The following is a 20,853-nucleotide window of genomic DNA, read 5'->3' on the forward strand; positions in this document are numbered from 1 at the left end:
GACAAATTGCACTGTATTTGTATAATAAAGTCCACTGGCTTTAATTAAGAGACTTAAGAAACCTGTGAGGAAAATGCCAAAGAATTATTTTTAAAAGAAAAAAAGTGTCTTTGGACTTTTTTTAAAAAAAATGAGAAAATTTGTTGACTAGGAGTTTTTCAGAACTTGAAAAATTCTTCATAAAGAAAGATTGCTTTTGCTTATGTACATTATTTTCAAGTTTTACACTATGTCTGGAAAAAAAGATGATGCTTTCAACATCAACTCTTAAAAGTTTGTAAATTGGTAAGTCAATTTAAATTAGGAAAGTGATGAAATTTTATTGCTTTACAAGTAGAAATATTGCATTAACTTCTAATCCTGTAGAAATATTGCATTAACTTCTAATCCTGTAAATGATTTTTTAATGCAAAAAGGGTAATTATTACATAGCATGTTTCAATATCAAAGAGTAATTATCAAATATTTCCAATTTATATTGGAAATTATATTTGAGTTTATTGTAAATGTGTTCAGTTTTGCAATACAAAATGTCCCAAAGAGGATAATTATGAACTAGTGCTAAAAGGGGAATATTAATTTTTAACTAGCAATCTAGGAAGGAACGAAAAAAAGATATCTGTTGGCCATTGTGATTATTTTTCAGAAGTTTTTATGTAATAATATAAAACTATTACATGCCCTCAGTAGACCTCTACTCTGCTTTTTAACAATTAAAAGAGAAATCTGATTTATTAATTTTATATATTAGATACACGTTGGCAATCATTCTACCTTCCCAAAATCTTATAAGAATAAATTTTTTTTTATGAAAAACCATTTATAATAATGTAAAACTTAGCTCTATTTATGTATTTATGGTACAAATGTGAATACATATTAGTTACACATTTAAGGTGACCAGATTTTAACATTGGTAAAGAGGGACACCATTGTGGGCGTGGCTTATTTTGTGGGCATGGCTAGCTGATCATGTGACTGGGTGGGCGTGGCTAGCTGGTCATGTGACTGGGTGGCCATGGCTATGTGTATAGGGACTACTCAGAGGGCTGAAAAAAGTCATTTCTGGAAGATAGGGCAAGAAATTAAGGTAAAAAAATGGAGCAGATATTTTATTATGTATACAAATCATCTATGATTTATAATTTCTACTCCTAAAGAACAATTTTGGAAACTCAAAAACTTACATGTAAGTTTTGGATATTTTTCTTAGATAAATGTATTTCCCAAATGTGGATTTTGCATTTTTTACAAAGATATTCCTTTTTTTCTATAGCTCTTTAGCTTTTTAATTCAAAGTAAAAAGAATAGAAGCAAGTACATTGTGTTGGAAGAAATATCCATCCCGTTCAGTTCCAAGCGGGGAGAAAGACAGTAGAAACATGGAGGCTTGTTGGAAAGATGGTTTATTGATGAAGCAAAACCACATGTGATTCTGGGCAGCTGACAAACTGGAGTTGAGAGGGGGGGTTATACCTTCTTTGGGCTTTGTGTTAGAGCTTCCTGTTCCTGTTTAAGAACATGTATTCTATTGGCTATTGTAGGGGTCATAGTAGCCCTGAAGGTTGTCTCAGAAGTTTGGCTGAAGCCTGGAGGGTGATGCAATGTCCTTAGGAGATTTTACAATGCAGTGAGCTCTGCTGATAGATAATCCTATTATGTCCTGGAGGTCATGTCTTAATCCCATCACCCTGGAGCTGAAGGTCTTTTGTTTTGTAGATACGCTGGCCCAATCCTTCTCAATGGGCACCAAATATATGCTGGGGGCACAGAGCTGAAGCTCTGAGTTTCTGTCTTTAGAAACATGTTTCTCCTTTAGGGAAATATAATATTCTGCCTTTTAAAATATTTCTCAAGATATTTCGGCGGTGGCACTGCAGGCGCTAGCAGACGTTCCTTTCGGATCGTCAGCCCCGCGATCTCGTAAAAACCGCCAAGATAACGCAAATCAGCTGTCTAGCGGTTTGGAAACCTTCCCCTAGGGAGAAGAGGGGAAGGCGAGCAGCCGGACGAAGGTAGAGCTCCCCAAAAGCCCTAGGAATAATTCTGGGGCTTGAAGGGTGAGAGCTCCCTGGTAGCCTGACAGAGCTCCAGACCCGGGACTTTTCTGCTTCCAAGCAGAACAAGACGCCGCGACCACCTCTGCAATCAACATTCAGTTTTAAATTAATCCCAAAGCAGGCAGAACAGAAACAGGAGTCCTGGTAACTGCAAGTACTGAACTTTAACTCTGTATCCATATTTCTTCCTTCTAAGATCATTTTAAAAAAAGGAAAGGAAAAATGGTGCCTGAACTGTAACAGGGCATGGAAAAGTGAAAGTTATAGTGAAAGTGATTGTTAACATCGTTAGCGCTCTTAAGGCTGTTCAAGATTATTGGATTCTATATTAAAGAAAGAAAGATTTAAAGTGGAAAGATTACAGTATGGACTTTAAATAAATTACAATATTTACAAAATATTTAAAAACAATTGGACTTATTGATTTGGTTGCTGTAAGAAGTATAAATTGAAAGTTAAAAATGGCTTCTAAGCAAACAAAACCCAGCTCTTTTAAAAGTGCTGGAGGATCACCAGCACAACCATCTAAACTACAATTTTTGTCTACTCCAAATCCACAAATATTGACTTTGAAAGCTCTACAAGAGTCTTTACAGGAGGCCTTTAAACAGCAAACCTCTGTTGTAGAGGGAAAAATTAAGGGGGTGTCTGATGAGATGGCTGAAATTAAGGAGGTTATCCAAACTCGGACTAAGGAAATAAGAGAAGATATTGTAATGGCATTTCAGGGTCTGGCAAAACACATTGAATTGTTGGATGAAAGGGTAGAAGAAATTAATCAGTCTAATGTGAACTTGGAAAATAAAATGGATGAAGTTCAGATCAAGATGGATAGGGTAGACGATGAAGTGGTGATGTTACAATATAGAACAATGGAGTTTGCCCTGAGAGTAAGAGCTTTGAGAGAGCACAATTGAGAGAATTTGAGAGAGATCTTTGCAGAGGCTTTTGCAAAGATAACTGGAGAGCAACAAGCAGATCTTTCATTGCAAATTGACAAAATATATTGCGTTAATTCCTGGTTTGCCAGACAGAAACAATTGCCAAGAGATATTGTGATTTATTTTACAACGAGGAGGATCCGAAATGAAATTTTACAAGCCTTCTATAAAAATAAACTCCAACTGGCAGGACAAGAGGTTTTAGTACTGAAAGAAATCCCTTCAAAAATGTTGAGAAGCAGAAAAGAGTTTGCTTTTTTGGTGGATGAACTTAGAAATCGACAGATCCAGTTTAGATGGGATGTTCCAGCTAGACTAGTGGTGAATTACTTGGGAGAAAGGTATCGTCTTAATACAATTTGGAAGGCAAAAGATTTTTATACTAATGTATTAAAGGCTGGATGCCCATCATCTCCGGAAATGAGGAGAAGAAAAGAAGAGCTGGCTATACAGGGACAGAAGGAAGGTAAACAGACACAAGCTGAAGGAGAGATTTCGCTTATTGAAGAAGATTTATTGCAACTTTTTGGTACTGTTCAACCTTTGGAATTAGTAGAAAAAAGAGAAGAACCAAAAGATCAAAGACAGACCTGAGCTGCAGCCAAACGAAGAGAACAAGACCTAAAGATACAGCAAACCCAAATGAAAGTTCAAGAAACTACAAGAACAGAAGCAGTGGGAGGAGCAAGGCCGAAGAGAAAGGTGCAGGAGGATTTCCAGCTAGTGCTCCAGAAGCTTCAAGGTGCCAAGAATGGCAATTAAATTTTTGACCTGGAATGTTAATGGCTTAAATTCACTGCAAAAGAGGAAGAAAATATTTCACTATTTGAAACAGTTTAAAAATGATGTAATTTGTCTACAAGAAACACATATTAGAGTGACAGATCAAAAATATTTCATAAATTCAAGATTGGGAACACATTTTGTTGCATCTGCTCCAGAGAAGAAAAACGGTATAGTTATATACCTAAAGACAGATTTAACAACCAAACTAATTGAGGCAGATGTTCGAGGAAGATACATCGCAATTGAACTTTTAATAGAAGGGAAGAAAACACTCTTAATTGGAGTATATCAACAGCAAGAAAAATTTTATAAGCTTTTGCACACCAAAATAATACAATGGGATTACAAATCGTGTATATTAATGGGTGATTGGAATGGAGTATTGGATACTCAAAAAGACAAAAAAGGATTATTTCAAAATACCCAAAATCGTGCTAGATTGCCTAAATCTTTTTTTGATATGATGGATGATATGGAGCTGAGAGATATCTGGCGAGGACGAAATGTCGAAGAAAAGGACTTTACTTTTTTTTCTGATAGACATCAATCTTTTTCTAGGATTGATTTTATATTAATCACTAATGATTTTTTTTCTAGGGTGAATAAGACGAAGATATGTTCAAGAACTTTAACTGATCATAGCCTGGTGTGGATCGAATTGGAGCAGGAAAAGGAAGCTAGAAGGTCTTGGAGGATAAATGAAAATTTGTTTAGATATGAGGAAAATGTGGAAGAATGTAAAAAACAAATGAAAGAATTTTTTGTTATGAATATGCACAAGGGTACACCTATGGAAATGGTTTGGAATGCAAGTAAAGCATATATGAGAGGAATTTTAATACATTTGAATAATAAATATAGACGTAGACAAGAAAAGAAACGGAGGGATTTAGAAGAGGAAATAAAAAAGAAAGAGCAGGTACTTATATTGAATCCAACAGATAAGAAAATAAAGGAAACAATAAAATTTGTTGCGAGGGCAGTTTAATATGCTGATGGCAGAACAAGTAGCAACTAATTTACAATATGCTAAACATAATACTTTCTGTAATGCGAATAAACCAGGTAGATGGTTAGCTTATTTGTTAAGGAAAAAACAAAAGCTACGTACTATAGAAAAAATAGAATACAAAGGTAAAGGGGTATATCAACAAAATATGATTAAAAAAGCTTTTTTAGAATTTTATACGAAGTTATATGCTAGTGATACAATTCAAGGTAAAGACATTGATAGATATTTAGAGGAGGAGAATATTCCTGTAGTTACACCAGAGCAAAGGGAAGGATTGAACCAACCAATAACTTCGGAGGAAATTATTTTAGCAATTAAACAGTTAAAAGGGAGTAAAGCTCCAGGCACAGATGGACTGACAGCTGTTTATTATAAAAATTTGCAGTTAGAAATGGTGGAACCGCTTAAGGATTTAGCAAAATTCAAGCTGGAGGAGATGTACCCCCATCCTGGAGAACAGCTTTTATTTCATTGATCCCAAAGGAGGATCAAGATCATAGTCAACCCAAAAATTATAGGCCAATATCGCTTTTAAATATTGATTATAAGATTTTTGCTAAAACATTAGCAAATAGGCTAATGATAATTATGCAACAAATGATTCATAATGATCAATCTGGATTTATAAGTGGGAGACAAATGAAATGTAATGTAAGATAAATTGTAAACTTATTGGAATATTTGGAAAGAAACAACCAAGTCTCTGCAGCGCTTATTTTTTTGGATGCAGAGAAGGCATTTGAGCGATTGAATTGGCAATTTTTATTGAAAATAATAGAAAAGATGCAGTTTGGAGAGTATTTTACACAATCTATTAGGGCAATATACCAGAGACAAACAGCACAAATAATAATTAATGGTGGTTTAACAGAAACTTTTAAAATTGAAAAAGGAACAAGACAGGGATGTCCTTTGTCACCATTATTGTTTATTTTAATTCTGGAACTTTTATTAAATAAAATATGAGGGTCAAATAAAATAAAGGGAATTAAAATTAGACATCATAATTATAGACTAAGAGCATTCGCAGATGACTTGGTTGTTACTTTAACTCAACCAGTACAATCAGTTATAGGTTTAATGGACATAATTAGCCAATATGGATAAGTGTCTGGATTCAAAATAAACAAACAAAAAACAAAGATAATAACTAAAAATATGACAGTAAAGCAAAAAGAAGAACTAGAAAGGTTAACAGGTTTTGAAATAGTAAAAAAGATTAAATATTTAGGGGTATATATTACAGCTTCAAATGTGAAATTATATAAAAATAATTATGAATTGTTATGGCAAAAAATACAGAAAGAGATGGAGAATTGGGGAAAATTACAATTATCTTTGTTGGGAAGAATAGCAGCAATAAAAATGAATGTTTTACCCAGGTTTTTATTTTTGTTCCAAATGATACCAATACTCAAGAAAGATGTAAATTTGAGGGAATGGCAGAAGGGTATTAATAATTTTGTTTGCGCAGGGAGAAAATCGAGAATAAAGTTAAAAATAATGCAAGATATACGTGAAAGAGGAGGTTTTAAAATGCCTAATTTAAGATTATACTATGAAGCAGCTGTCCTATCAATAATCAGTGACTGGATTAATTCAACAGAAGAAAGAATATTGAATATTGAAGGATATGATTTGTTATATGGTTGGCATGCTTATTTATTATATGATAAGAAGGTGGATAAGACCTTTAAAAACCATATACTAAGGAATGCCATGTTACGAGCTTGGAAAAAATATCAATATAAGTTAAATTATAAGATACCTATATGGGCAATACCTAGACATGTGATAGAGAATATAAGTGTAGAACAAAAGCAAGAGGTGATTACTTATAAAGAGCTTCTTAAAATGGAAGGGGGTATATTGCAGTTAAAGTCCTTAAATGCATTAAAAGAAGAAAGGATAATTCAAACTTGGTTTCGATATGGTCAGCTGCAAGCTAGATGGAAAGAAGATCAGAGAATCGGTATCATGTGGAATGAGGAAAATTTGGTAAAACAAATTAGAGATCAAAGCCAAATGCATATAAAAAGATTATATAATATATTGATAGAAATAGATTTAGAAATGGAATTAGTTAAGGATTGTATGATAAAATGGGCACAAAATATCCAGGAACCAATAATGTTGGAAACTTGGGAAAAAATATGGGTTAGAAATGTGAAATTTACGCAAGTGCAAAATTTAAGAGAAAATTTTTATAAAATGTTTTACAGATGGCATTTAGACCCTAAAAATCTAGCCTGTATGTATCCGAATTTGCAATCTAAGTGTTGGAGATGTGATTGTGAGGATGCCACCTATTATCATATATGGTGGACTTGTAAAAAAGTTAAAGCATTTTGGATAAAAATATGGTGGATTATCCAAAATATTCTTAAAAAGAAGATAAGGTTTACTCCACAGTTGTTTTTGTTGGGTATAATTACAGATTGTATGGTTATAGAGACTAAATTGATTTTGAATTTAATAACTGCAGCTAGACTTTTGGTGGCGCAATATTGGAAGAAGGAAGATTTGCCTACTATTGAAGAATGGACATTAAAAGTAGCGAATTTAGCAGAAATGGCAAAAATTTCAGCATATTTGAAAGACTATTCACAAGAAAGATATATATCGGAATGGAGAAGATGGATTGATTATATTCAAAACAAATATCGGACTAAAAAGTATCAAATAGCTTATGAATGAATAGAAAAATTAAGAGTATTCATATTTAGTTACGTGAAAGGGGAGTTAAAGTGTGAAGGGGGGGATAGGAGTCCATAGATAGCTAGCTTAGCTTAGTATATGATTGTTAATTGTTATACCCTGTATTTTGTTCCGGGAAGTCCGGGTTGGGGGGGGAGGGTAAGAAAGGGAGGGGGGATGGAGAAATATTTATAAAAATTTTTGTAAATCTCTTTAATAAAAAAAAAGATATTTCGGCGGTGACGTCATCGTGCCAGGAACAAAGAGAACGGAGCTCTGTTCTCGAAGTTTCAGTATTTCTGATTAGGAAGCCGATCCAGGCACTATTGACCTCAGAGGGTCAATAGAAAAAAGAGGAAACCTCAAGGACCTCGGAGAGGACAGCAATCCCTCTGAAGGTTCAGGGGAAAACTCTTAATTCCAGTCGGGAAAAAACCAGCCATTTTGGCTGGCCTGAAACACTGACAACCGGTTAGTGGGAAGTGAAAATCTAATAAAAGAAGGCATCGGTAGGAGAATAGAAAGGAGAATGAGAAATAGAAAGTGGTACAGCTACAAAGTGCGAATAGAAATGGGTGAGAGTGAGACTCCAAGCAAGCGGCGAGATAGTAGCCTGACAAGCGGCGATGAAACAGTGAGTGGAGTGGAAAAGTCGATCTGACAGTGACAGCGAAGAAAGTGACAGGGAGAGACTCCAAAAGAAATATCGTTAAAGAGTTGTGGATTATAAAATAAATTGATTTCGCAGAGGGAAGTTTTCAGAACAAGAACTGTGAGTGTGGAGACGGAGAACAGTGAAGGTGAAGATTAGGAGAAACAGCGAGGGGCGAGAGTCAAACGGTGGACATAGGAACTTATAATATTTGCAAGTAGAAAGTGAGCTCGGAGGAAATTTAAACTTTAAATCAACAGCTTCGCAGAAAAGGATGATATTTAAAGGAGAGAGGACGAGGAGACTGACAGATTTTCTTATCAGTGGAGACTGTAATGAGGTGATTGATTTGCAATGGAAATCGGAAGTACAGAACTAACAACAGAGTGACATAGATCCTTTCCTTTTGGAGACTAACGGGTAGTGGAGCTAAATTAACTTTACCAAGGTGCTTTTTTCCTTTGGATACTTGGATTTGGATACTTTGATTGCTTAGATATTTGGACACTTAAACCAAAGGACATTAAAAATAACTGACAGAGAGTGAAGAAGTTGGAATGATGCAAGACTGAAAGAAGATACTAAAATAGAAGAAGAACAAACAATAACCAGCGAAGTACAATTTAGTTGCATAAGTTTGAGCATTAACCATTAAGTAAAAAGTGATTTATATATTGTTTAGATTGTTATATATATATTAATTGTAGCTTAATTTAGTATTTACTCAGTGATATACTTAAGTATCCAGCCTCTGCTTATCTCACGCGTCTAGATTTATATTCTAATTAATTTAGATTTATCACACATATTATATATATTGTATTAAATATATTGTGTATAGTAATTAATAGTATAGCAATTAATTATAGTAAGAACAAATTAATGAATTGTTGAAACTTTAAGTTTTTCCCTCATCTCCCCCCCCCCATTCTTCCTTTCCCTTATTTAAGAATATTGAAAAGTTGAAACCTAGTATTTAAAACTGTGAATAAGTAAACGGAAACCTATATAGAAATTTGACTGTGTGATAAAGAAACAGCAATATAGTAACAGTAATATTACCCTTATTGGTCACTACGCTAGGATCTTTAGATTTTATAAATCAAAATCTATTGTCTATTAACATAGACAGAGAAACATAAAGATTACAACAGTAAATCAATATATGAAATTTTGGGAAAAAATAATACAAAGAGTACAAATGGCAACCACAGGTTCATCAACGATCACTAAGACAAACAAGAAAATACTCTCAAACCAGATGACGCTCTCAGCATCTCCGGCGCAACAAAGGTTAGTTGACACTATGTTAGGGGTGGAAAAAGAAAAGACAACCTCCACCTTTAACATGCAACAAAGGTTAGTTGACACTATGTTAGGGGTGGAAAAAGAAAAGACAACCTCCACCTTTAACATGCAAAATATCCATTCGGTACTAGCAATGATACAAGAAGGAATGAATAAAACTCAAGAGTCCATAGCAAATAATCATGAAGAAACAAGAAAGAATCATGAAGAATTGAAGACAGACATGGGAGAAATAAAAGACAACATTAAGAAAATGGATGAAAAGATTGAAAAAATACAGCAGAATATTGCAGAAAATGAGCAAAGGATCCAAAAAGTGGAGGAGAAAATAGAACAAATGGACAAGAGAATGGAAAAAATGGAGCAAAATCAAGTGTCAATTAATAAAGAATTGGAAGAGTCATTAGCATATTTGGAGATGGAAAAAGCATCTTTTTACCTCAGGTTTCAGAATGTAGAAGAATACAAGGATGAAGATTTAATTAATTTAATTTAATTTAATTAATTCAATTTATATGCCGCCCCTCTCCAAAGACTCAGGGCGGTTGAGTCTTAGTTAGGAGAATTAATGACAGGGATATTAGCAGAAGTGACCCAGAGGGATAAAGAAGACGTCCGAAGAGACAAAAATGAAATTTACAGAGGTCACACAAAGTATGCACGCAGGCATAAGTTGCCTAAGGAGATACATATCAGATTTACAAAAAAATCCATAGAAGAAGATGTCTGTAGGAAGATGAGGGAAGGACAATCGTATATAAGGGAAAGGAAATAATGACTCTCAAGCAAATCCTAAGAAGGATAAGAGATCAAAGAAAAAATTATAACTTTCTAACATCACAGCTGAACAAATATAAAACAATGTTCCGCTGGCTAATACCAGAAGTGCTATTGATCTCCTGGCAAGAAAAGAAATACAAGATTGATAGTTTAGAAAAAGCGCAAGACTTTTTTGATCAGCATTTTGTGTTAGAAGAGGAACAGGAAAGCCAAAAAGAATTAGAAACTGAGAGCCAGAATACTGGACAGAAAAAGAAGAAAGTGACCAAGAGGAAAAAAGAAGATTGGAGAGAGAAAGAATTGAAAGAGAGGGAGCGAGGGAAAAAACACAAGTAATTACAAGAAACACAAGAAGACTAAGAACAACAAACAGATAGATAGCAAAAATGGAACGAGAACTAAAAATGACCTCAATTAATGTAAATGGACTAAATGCACCAACCAAAAGAACACACACATTCACAAAGCTATAGAAACTGGAGATGGACATCATAATCCTACAAGAAGTTCATATTAAGAAACAACATCAAAAGCTATTAGAAAACCAAAAACTAGGAACACTATACACCTCATTAGCAGATCAGAAAAAAAGAGGGGTTGCAGTATATATCAAGAAACACCTAAAAACAAAGCAAGTATACGCAGACACAGATGGATGGATTTTGATGATAGAAATACAAACAGTATCAAAAGCAATATTATTAATATTGATATATGCACCCAACAGAAATCAAAGTGAATTTTTCAAAAAAATACATAACATAGTCAAAGATATGGAATATGAAAATATCTATATTATAGGAGATTTCAACGCAATTATAGACACCGAAAAAGACTACCAGAGCAATAAAAAGAACAAAACTAGGAAAAAGACACTACCAGACACATTCAAAGACATGGCAGACAAACTACAATTACATGATGTATGGAGAGAGGCGAATAAACAAGCAAAACAATATACATTCTATTCTAGCCCACATCAATCGTGGTCTAGAATAGACATGGCCTGGATGTCCTCAGAACTCAGGAAAGAGATAAAAGACATTGAAATATCACCAAATACCTGGGCAGATCACAGTCCAATAACAGTAGTATGGAAAGGATACCGGAAACAAAAAAGGTCGATGATGAATACCGAAATAATAAAGGATAAGGAATACTCACGGATGATTGAGAAAGAAATGATTATGTTTTTTCAAATAAACACCAAAGAACAGACTTCACTCCAAAATCTATGGGACACAGCCAAAGCCTACATAAGAAGCCTTACTATCATGTATGCGGCAAAGAAAAATAAAGATAAACAACAGATAAGAAATAACCTATTAACAGAACTCAGAACATATGAATTAGAGCTGCAGAAAGAACCCCACAATAAAATAATCAAAGGAAAGTTAAATCTTGTCAAACAAAATTAACTTAACTACACAAACAGAAATTGCACAGAAAATTAAATTGGCAAAACAAAATCATTTTGAGCACGCAAATAAAACAGGTTGCTGGTTAGCGTACAAATTGAAAAAGGAAAAAGAGAAGAGAACTATATACCAGCTGCAAGACGAGGTAGGAGAAATACACCACATAAATCAAGACAAAAAACGTATAGCAAAAAAAAAAATTTCAGAACCTTTACAAACAAGAAGAAATCCGGGAAGAAGATATTAAGGAATATTTACGTAAAACAAATATTCAACAGCTGGAAGAGACACACAGAGAGTTATTAAACAGACCAATTACCATGACTGAATTGATAGAAGCAAGGAAAAAACAGAAAAACAATAAAACTCCAGGACCGGATGGTATACCAACAGAATTCTATAAAAAATGTCAACACCCAATGGACGAGTTCTTACTCCAAGTTTTTAACAATGCACTCTTAGAAGCAAAAATCCCCAAATCCTGGACTGAAACCATCATTACACTCATCCCAAAAGAAGAAACAGACCTCACACAAATTAAAAATTACAGGCCAATATCGCTGTTAAATGTGGATTACAAGTTGTTCATGCTGGTTATTACGCAGAGACTGAAAACAATTATTCATGAATACATTCATCCAGATCAAAATGGTTTTGTTCCAAGAAGACAGATTAAAAATAATATGAGAACAATCATTAATGTTCTTGAATACTATGAGAAAAATTTGGACAAACAATTGGCTTTAATCTTCCTGGACACGCAGAAGGCTTTTGACAACCTAAATTGGAAATTTCTTATATTACAATTGGAAACTATGGAATTCTGCGATAAATTTTTAAACATGATTAGGAAAACATACTCCTCTCAAACAGCAAAAATTATGATAAATGGGAACATGACAGAACAATTCGAGATATCAAAAGGAGTGAGGGAAGGATGCCCCCTATCCGCATTATTGTTTATAATATCCCTAGAAATTTTATTAAATGAAATCAGGGAAGATAAAGAAATAAAAGGACTGAGAATAAAAAAAGAGGAGTACAAATTACAAGCCTTTGCCAACGATGTGGTGTTTATCTTAGAACAACCAGAAATAACAGGAACCAGACTGTTAGTAAAAATAGAGGAATATGGAAGAGGGGCCGGTCTTAAAATCAACAAACAGAAAACAAAAGCATTAACGAAGAACTTGACAAATTCACAGGAGAAAGAATTAGAGGATAAATTAGGAATACAAATAGTAAAGAAAGCAAAGTACTTAGGAATCTGGCTCACCAATAAAGTGAGCCAGATTCTCCTCAATCAGAAGAGACAATTATACTAAATTGACAAAACAGATAAAAAAAGATTTGGAAACATGGAGCAAACTACAATTGTCATTTCTAGGGAGAACTGCATCTACTAAAATGAACATACTACCTAGACTACTATATCTCTTCCAAGTAATCCCGATATGGCCAGGAAAAGATTTTTTAAAAGACTTTAATAAAATGATAGCAAATTATATTTGGCAGGGGAAGAAGGCTAGAATTAAAATTAAATGTCTGCAAGATACCCGGGAGAAAGGAAGAATAGGATTACCGGATTGGGAATTGTACTACAAGGCGGCATCATTAAATTGGATAAGAGACTGGATGGACCTTAAAAATAAAAGAACATTAACTTTAGAGGGCTTTGACCTGCAAAGAGGTTGGCATGCATTTCTGTGGGAGGGAAGAGACAAACATCATGGATACTTTCAACAACATATTATTAGAGGAGCACTACATGGAACATGGCAAGAGATTAGAAAAATACATTACAATAAAATTCCAGGATGGCTATCGACCATGGAGGCGCTGATTTATCCTAACACAATGGATATGGAAAAAATGAGAAATTACAAACAACTATTGAATAACAGAGGAGAATTACAATCGAGACAAGAATTGAAAGAACAGGGTATAGACATTGGCTGGTGGCCATATTTACAAATAGAATCAAGGTATAAAACAGATTGAGCACAATTCGGATTCCAAAAAGAACCAAATGAATTGGATAAAATTTTACAAGGAACGGACGAGAAAATGATAACCAAAATATACAATTATTTATTAAAATATAAATTAGAGGAAGAAGTGGTCAAAGAAAATATGATAATTTGGGCGAAAAACTTTGGGTATAGTATCGAATTAGACAAATGGGAAAAATTATGGAGTGTAAATTATAAATTAACAATGTCTATACTCTACAAGGAAAATTTGTACAAAATGTTCTACCGATGGCACTTCCCGCCGGCGTGCCTAGCAAAAATGTTTCCAAATACCTCCCCAACGTGTTGGGAGTGTAAGTCACAAAAAGGAATCTATTACCATTTGTGGTGATCATGCCGAAAGGCGAAACAATATTGGCAGGAAATAAGGATAAAGATAGAAGAAATCACAAATCAGAAATTGGAAATGAAACCGGAAATCTTTCTACTTGGAATAATCACAACTCAATACGTGAAAGAAATAAAATATTTAATTATTCATATCTTAACTGCAGCACGCATTCTCATTACCCAAAATTGGAAACATGAAGACATACCAACGGAAAATAAAATAATCACCAAAATTACAGAATGTGCAGAAATGAATAAACTTACAAAAGAACTACAAGAAAAAGATGACACAGATTATTACTTAGTATGGTAAAAATGGTATAACAGGTTGGAGAAAAAGATGGAAATAGATACATTGGGACACAAAAGAAAGAGGTCAATGTAGAGACAAAAATTTGAGTACCAACTAAGGAATATAACAATTTAAATATGGAACTTATTATATGGTCTTATATGTAAATATGTAAATACATAGATATATAGATAAGAATAGAAAAACAGTCTACCGATGTGATAGCTTTAAAAAGGAAGTCGTAAGACTTGATTTATGTTTGTATATTTTGCATGTTGTATCGTTGTATCTATGTTCATAATTTTTGATTAATAAATTTTTTTTAAAAAAATAAATATTTCTCAAGATATTTCATTCTTCTAGGAGGGATGACTTCCCTCAATTGGGACATGACAAGCTAATTTTCACTCTTGATCTCAGCAATTTTTATTTGGGAGAAGTGTAGATGTTCGATTATCACTATTATCTTACATCTGAGAGTTTGGAGAGTGAACATTGTAATTGTATTACAGGAAAGTGAAGCCCTGATACTACTATGAGATTTCACTTCATAATAAAGACAATGAAAAATATTCAGAAATTCAGAACACAATTGTTAAAACAAACCAGAATGTCTAACATAAATCTATACTTAAATCCTTATCTGATGTTTCAGTTTTAAATGGTAGAAAGTGTTTAAAGATCCAAAACTGACCCTCTTTCAAACATCCAAATTTGAATGCAAATAAAATGATTGACTAAATGGTACACATACTCAATATAAAGGTCACTTTATATTTTTATCACTTTTTGTTGTGATCACAATTTTTTTTTTAATTTGATTTGATTTATATGCCACCCTTCTCTGGAGACTCAGGGCGGCTTACAATGCGTTAAGCAATAGCCTTCATACTTTTGTGTATTTATACAAAGTCAGCTTATTGCCCCCACAAACTGGGTCCTCAATTTACCTACCTTAGAAAGGATGGAAGGCTGAGTCAACCTTGAGCCTGGTGAGATTCGAACTTACAGTAATTGCAGACAGCTGGTGTTAATCACAATACTATCAGTCTGCTGAGCCACTAGGCCCATTTTAATTCACCCAATTCTGGGTGATCTAAGGTTTTAGAAGACTGAATTCATTTGGACATATTTGTTTCTTGAAATCTTTTATATGAGCTCAAAATCTATTACAGGTCAATTAGTAGAAATAGAGTTTTTTCTCCACAAATAGAGCATTTTTCAGTTTAGTGGTTTAGTAAGCTAGTTGTGTGGTACCTTAACAAGTATGCAGTTGAACACTAAACTAATTTTTATTTCTTGTTTTTTCCTAGATTGGTTCAATCTGTTTTCTTGTACATGGAAATCTCTGTATTTTATTATTTGTTTGTGGCATCAATAAATGCTTTGTCTCTTTTTAACATGTAAATAATTTTTTTCAGTTACAGGAAACAAGTAATACTTCAATGAATGGAATAACTGATGAAGCATTTCCCATCACTGAATTTGACTACGATGGTGCAGTAGCACCATGCCATTCTGTGGGTTTGCAAACATTTATTTCCAATGTCCTGCCAGCATTTTATTCTTTGGTATTCATCTTTGGCCTTGTGGGCAATGTACTGGTTGTACTGGACCTAATCAAATATAAGAAGATTAAGAGCATGACAGATATATATCTGTTAAATTTAGCCATCTCTGATCTGCTCTTCATTTTTTCACTTCCCTTTCGGATTTATTATTCAATAGATGACTGGATATTTGGAGACACAATATGCAAAATTTATGCTGGGATCTTTTTTTTACGCTTCTACAGTGGAAGTTTTTTCATTGTCCTCTTGACCATTGATCGATATTTAGATATAGTTTATTCAGCATCTGCATTAAAATCCCAAACTATATGCTATGGTATCATTACAAGCATTCACACATGGGGCCTCGCAATTTTAGTCTCTTCACCAGGATTAGTTTTTTTCAGATTACAGGTGGAAAACTATAAGAAATCTTGCACTTCTAATTTTCCACACGAAAGTCATTTTGCATGGAACAACTTTTTTATACTGAAAATGTTCTTCATAGGTCTGATTTTTCCAATGATGATTGTGGCCTTCTGCTATGCGCGCATTTTAAGTACCCTGTTAAAATCTAGGAATGTGAAGAACAAAACAGCCTGGCTTATTTTCATCATCATGGTTACTTATTTCCTCTTCTGGACCCCGAACAACATTGTTTTTGTGCTTCAGTTATTTCATACTTCATTTTTTGCTGACAACTGTGACAATTTAAAGAGAATGAATATAGCATTGCAACTGACTGAAACACTTGCAGTAGCTCATTGTTGTATCAATCCTTTGATCTATGCTTTTGCTAGTGAGAAGATTAAAAAATATGTTATCAGCTTTTTCCAGCCATGAAATTCCTGTATTTTCCTGTATAAAGATCCTCTGGAAAGAACAGTTTCACATATTGATATTCTATTGGAAATGAAGACATTTCAGCAATTTTACAGAATATATGTGTAGAGAAAAATATCATTTAGTTTTAAGGATCAAGTCACTTTTAACACAAAAGCTATTTTTGTGTTAGAAGACCAGATTCTTTTGTGTTAGAAGACCAGATTCTGTGGGTTTGCAAACATTTGTTTCCAATGTCCTGTCAGCATTTTATTCTTTTGTATTTATCTTTGGCCTTGAGAGCAATGTGCTGGTTGTACTCGACCTCATCAAATATTAAGAGCATGACAGATATATATTTATTAAATTTAGCCATCTCTGATCTGCTCATTTTTTCATTCCTCTTTCAGATTTATTATTCAATACATGATTGGATATTTGGAGACACAATATGCAAAATTTATACTGGGATCTTTTTTTTTTACGCTTCTACAGTGGAAGTTTTTTCATTGTCCTCTTGACCATTGATCAATATTTAGATATAGTTTATTCAGCATCTGTTTTGGTGATGTTAGTTTACGAATTATTTATGAATATCACGTGCAGTTCAAATTGACATATTATAGATTTGAGTACTCTGCACATAGTGAAAAGAATCAATTCTTTGCTTGAGCAAAACATATTATATATACCCTACCACATCTGAGATATATTTAAAATATATTTTATAGCAGGACACATTTGATAATTCTAACTTCAGAGTGTTTCAATTCACTTTTTGAAAAAAAAATAAGTACTTTATCTTTTCTAAATATACTGAGGCTGTAGTTCTATTAATATGTTTGGTAGTGTTAGTGTAAGTCTCCAGGAACTTACTTAAGTTTTACTTTTGTATAATCCAGAAATAGGTTACATTATCAATGCTGTATTTGTACACTATTCTGATATTGCAGATTTCCTATATTACTCTATAAAGATGGACCCAGTCCAAGTTTGTGTTTCAAAAAATTACTAAACTATCGATTTGGATGGCAGCAAAGGTTATCTAGCATGAGAATGTTTGGAAATGTGTTGATTGTAGGAGGAAAGGTCCTTCAAAGTTGTTATATCCCATCAACATGTATAATTCCTCCTGTAGGTATTTTTTTTTAACTAGGAAAAGTAGTTTTTAAAATATTATTTTAATAGAATTGTCTTAGCAGTAGTTTGATGAAAAACTTAGTATTGGTGCAACAATTATAGCAAATATTGTTTGTGTATATTTTGGGTTCTTGAAAAATTAATGTTTTGATTCTATACAATTCATAGGATATTGGGGCAGCTTATTCCTTTATAATATGATATACTATTCATTGCCAACAAATAAAATTAGTTCCCCATCCAATGGAGAAAGCAATCCAACTTCAGAATAGTATCCCTATATGCCAGGGCCAATTCTAATTGGAAGTATGGTTTCCCCAACTATTTTAAAGATTTTAGTCATAGCACTGGATGACCATCCATTGAGTCGATTAAATCATTACTCTACTAAGGATGACCTTCATTAGGTTTTCATTCCCTCAAACAAGCATTTCTGGAACATCTCTACTCAGGGACCAAAACTCACCCACTGAGGGGTCTTTGTAAAATAGTTATTTCCTCACACAATGCAACTTTTAAAGTTAACACATGTTGGCTGGACATCCATTTTGATGGAAAGAAAGTGAATAAAATAGAAATCGGTGTGTGTGTGTGTGTGTGTGTGTGTGTGTGTGTGTGTGTGAGAGAGAGAGAGAGAGAGAGAGAGAGAGAGAGAAATCATACAGAGATTATATAAAATAAAGTGAAATATTCTTAGTAATTTTCAACAATTGGTTGTTTTTCATTTATTGTTTTAGGCCAGGGGTGTCAAACTCGCCTTGTCATGTTGTCACATGATGTATCGCAATTTTTTTTCCCTTTGCTAAACTGGGGGTGGGCATGGCCAGCACATGACAAATCCAGCCCGTGAGTTTGACACCCGTTTTAGGCTAAAGGAAAGTCCACAAATTGTTGTATTTGACCTGAAAATATCACTTAAGTATGAATAAGTTTATATTTCATTTTAATTTTACAGTATTGCTTAGAATTATTATTTCTAACAGAAAGAAAAGCATTACATTCTAATACTTCAAACTATGCACATATGCTGAAAACTAGCAACTATTCCTCCACATTTTAAAATAGACTTTATGTCATCATCATCATCATCATCATCATCATCTTAGCCATTGTCTATCCACTGCAGGATGAAGGCCTCTTCCATACGTTTTCAACTAATATGTCCTGAGCTTTTTTTTTGCCAATTGCTTTAATAAATAGAGTGTTGGAAGAAAAATCCATCCGGTTCAGTTCCAAGCTGGGAGAAAGACCATGGAAACATGGAGGCTGTTAGAAAGATGGTTTATTGATGAAGCAGAACACATGTGATTCTGGGCAGCTGACAAAATGGAGTTGAGAGTGGGGGTTGGTGGGTTATACCTTCCTTGGGCTTTGTATTTGAGCTTCCTCTTCCTGTGCAAGAACATATCTAATATTCTATTGGCTGTTGTCAGATTCCTATAGGGGTAATGTAGGGGTTATGTAGGGATCATAGCTGGCTCTATAGGGAAAAGAGGAAATGCAAATCCTAGGTGTTTGTCTGAGCTAATCAGGTCAACCTCTGGCTTATTGTTTATTAGTTCCAAGGTTTCTGTGACTTTGAAGATTGGACTGCTCAATGAAGGGGCTTGTGTTCTGAAAGGGTGTTGTGCAATTCCTATTATGGCTAATGGCTTTCGTCCTGTGATTGATCTTGCATGAGGGGCTGCTTCTAATTCTATCACTGTGTTTTTGGTAGCTGTCAAACTTTGCTGCAAGCAGTTTCAAAATATCCTGTCTTGAATGGATTTCTGCCTGCAGTATATGCTTTGCTTATGAATAGTGCCATCTAGATAGTTGGATTCGTCTTTCAATAAGCTCTTTAATCTCTTAAATGCTGGCATCTGCTGTGGGCTATTAAGAAAGACTTGGGGGCTGCTTCCTGCCTCTAAAAACATGTTTCTCCATTTCTCATTTAGGGAAATATAATATTCTGCCTTTTTAAATATTCCTCAAAATATTTCATTCTTCTAGAGGGCTTTTTCCCCCCACAACAGGAAAGCAGAAAATAAGATTAAATAGATAATTTTCACAATATAAGAACATGTAAGGTGTTCTTCCAATTATGCATTTTGGAATATTGTGTTGGAAGAAATCTCCATCTGGGTTCAGGTCCAAGTGGGGAGAAAGACACTGGAAACATGGAAGCAGTTTGGAAAGATGGTTTAATGGTGGAGAAGACTACATGGTTTGAGGTCCTGGCCAATCGAGCACATGGGAAGGAGTGGGAGGGAGAGAGAAAGAGGGAGATAGATAGATAGATACCTTCTCTTGGGCCCCGCCTTGGAGCTTCCTGTTCCTGTGTAAGAAATGTATTCTGATGGGCTGTCAGACTCCCATGCAGGGGTAACTTTGTAGGTTGTCTTAAGTCCCAGGCTTGGTTGAATCTTGCTGGGTGATGTAATGAAGGAGCTTTGGGCAATTCCTATTATGGCTTAATGGTTTTGTCCTGGTTTGGATCTTGAATGAGGGCTAATTCTATCATGTCCTGAGGGTAAAGGTCTTAGAACCAGTAGTAAAAATTCTGGCTGCTCCACCCCCTCACTCCTCTTCTTGTCCACTCACCCGGCATAGCTGCTGCTGCTCTCGGTGTGATTCCCTCGCTTGTCTCGACCACATGGTCTCTGCGGGCCAGCCAGCTTGCTTGCCTTCACCCCGGCCTCCGACATGGCCCAGATACCTGCCGAGCCTTCCTTTGCCGTTCTCCACTCCTCCAACCCGGCCCAGCTACTTGCCTGTCTGGTGAGCCTTCCTTCACCTCTTTGCTGGCAGAAATGGCCTGTTATAGGGCCTTCCTAGGGCTCCCCCGGCCTGTTACAGGCTGAAATGGGGAGTTCCTGGGCCCAATTCACCCGTCTGGGCTCCGTCTGGGCCTTCCTAGGTCTCCCCTGGCCTGTTACAGGCTGAAATTGAGAGTTCCTGGGCCCAATCTGCCCTCCCCACCCCAATTCCCATGGCTTTACTGTACTTACTTTTTGAAGAGCTGCAGAAAAAGCTGAGCCACGTGGCAGAGA

At 34.7% G+C, this 20,853-nt stretch overlaps 1 protein-coding gene across 1 annotated transcript; it reads left to right on the plus strand.

Annotated features, from left to right (window-relative positions):
- The first annotated feature begins 215 nt into the window (after positions 1-215).
- Positions 216-20,698, plus strand: LOC117655995 (C-C chemokine receptor type 5-like). Its single transcript, XM_087892516.1, has 2 exons — positions 216-285; positions 15,731-20,698. Exon 2 carries the CDS (start codon positions 15,755-15,757, stop codon positions 16,700-16,702), a length of 948 nt encoding a protein of 315 aa, XP_087748642.1. The 5' UTR covers positions 216-285; positions 15,731-15,754; the 3' UTR covers positions 16,703-20,698.
- Positions 20,699-20,853: the final 155 nt, after the last annotated feature.

The sequence above is a fragment of the Pantherophis guttatus genome, chromosome 4, assembly GCF_059756535.1.
Source record: "Pantherophis guttatus breed Tessera chromosome 4, ASM5975653v1, whole genome shotgun sequence".
In the NCBI taxonomy this organism is placed as follows: Eukaryota; Metazoa; Chordata; class Lepidosauria; order Squamata; family Colubridae; genus Pantherophis; species Pantherophis guttatus.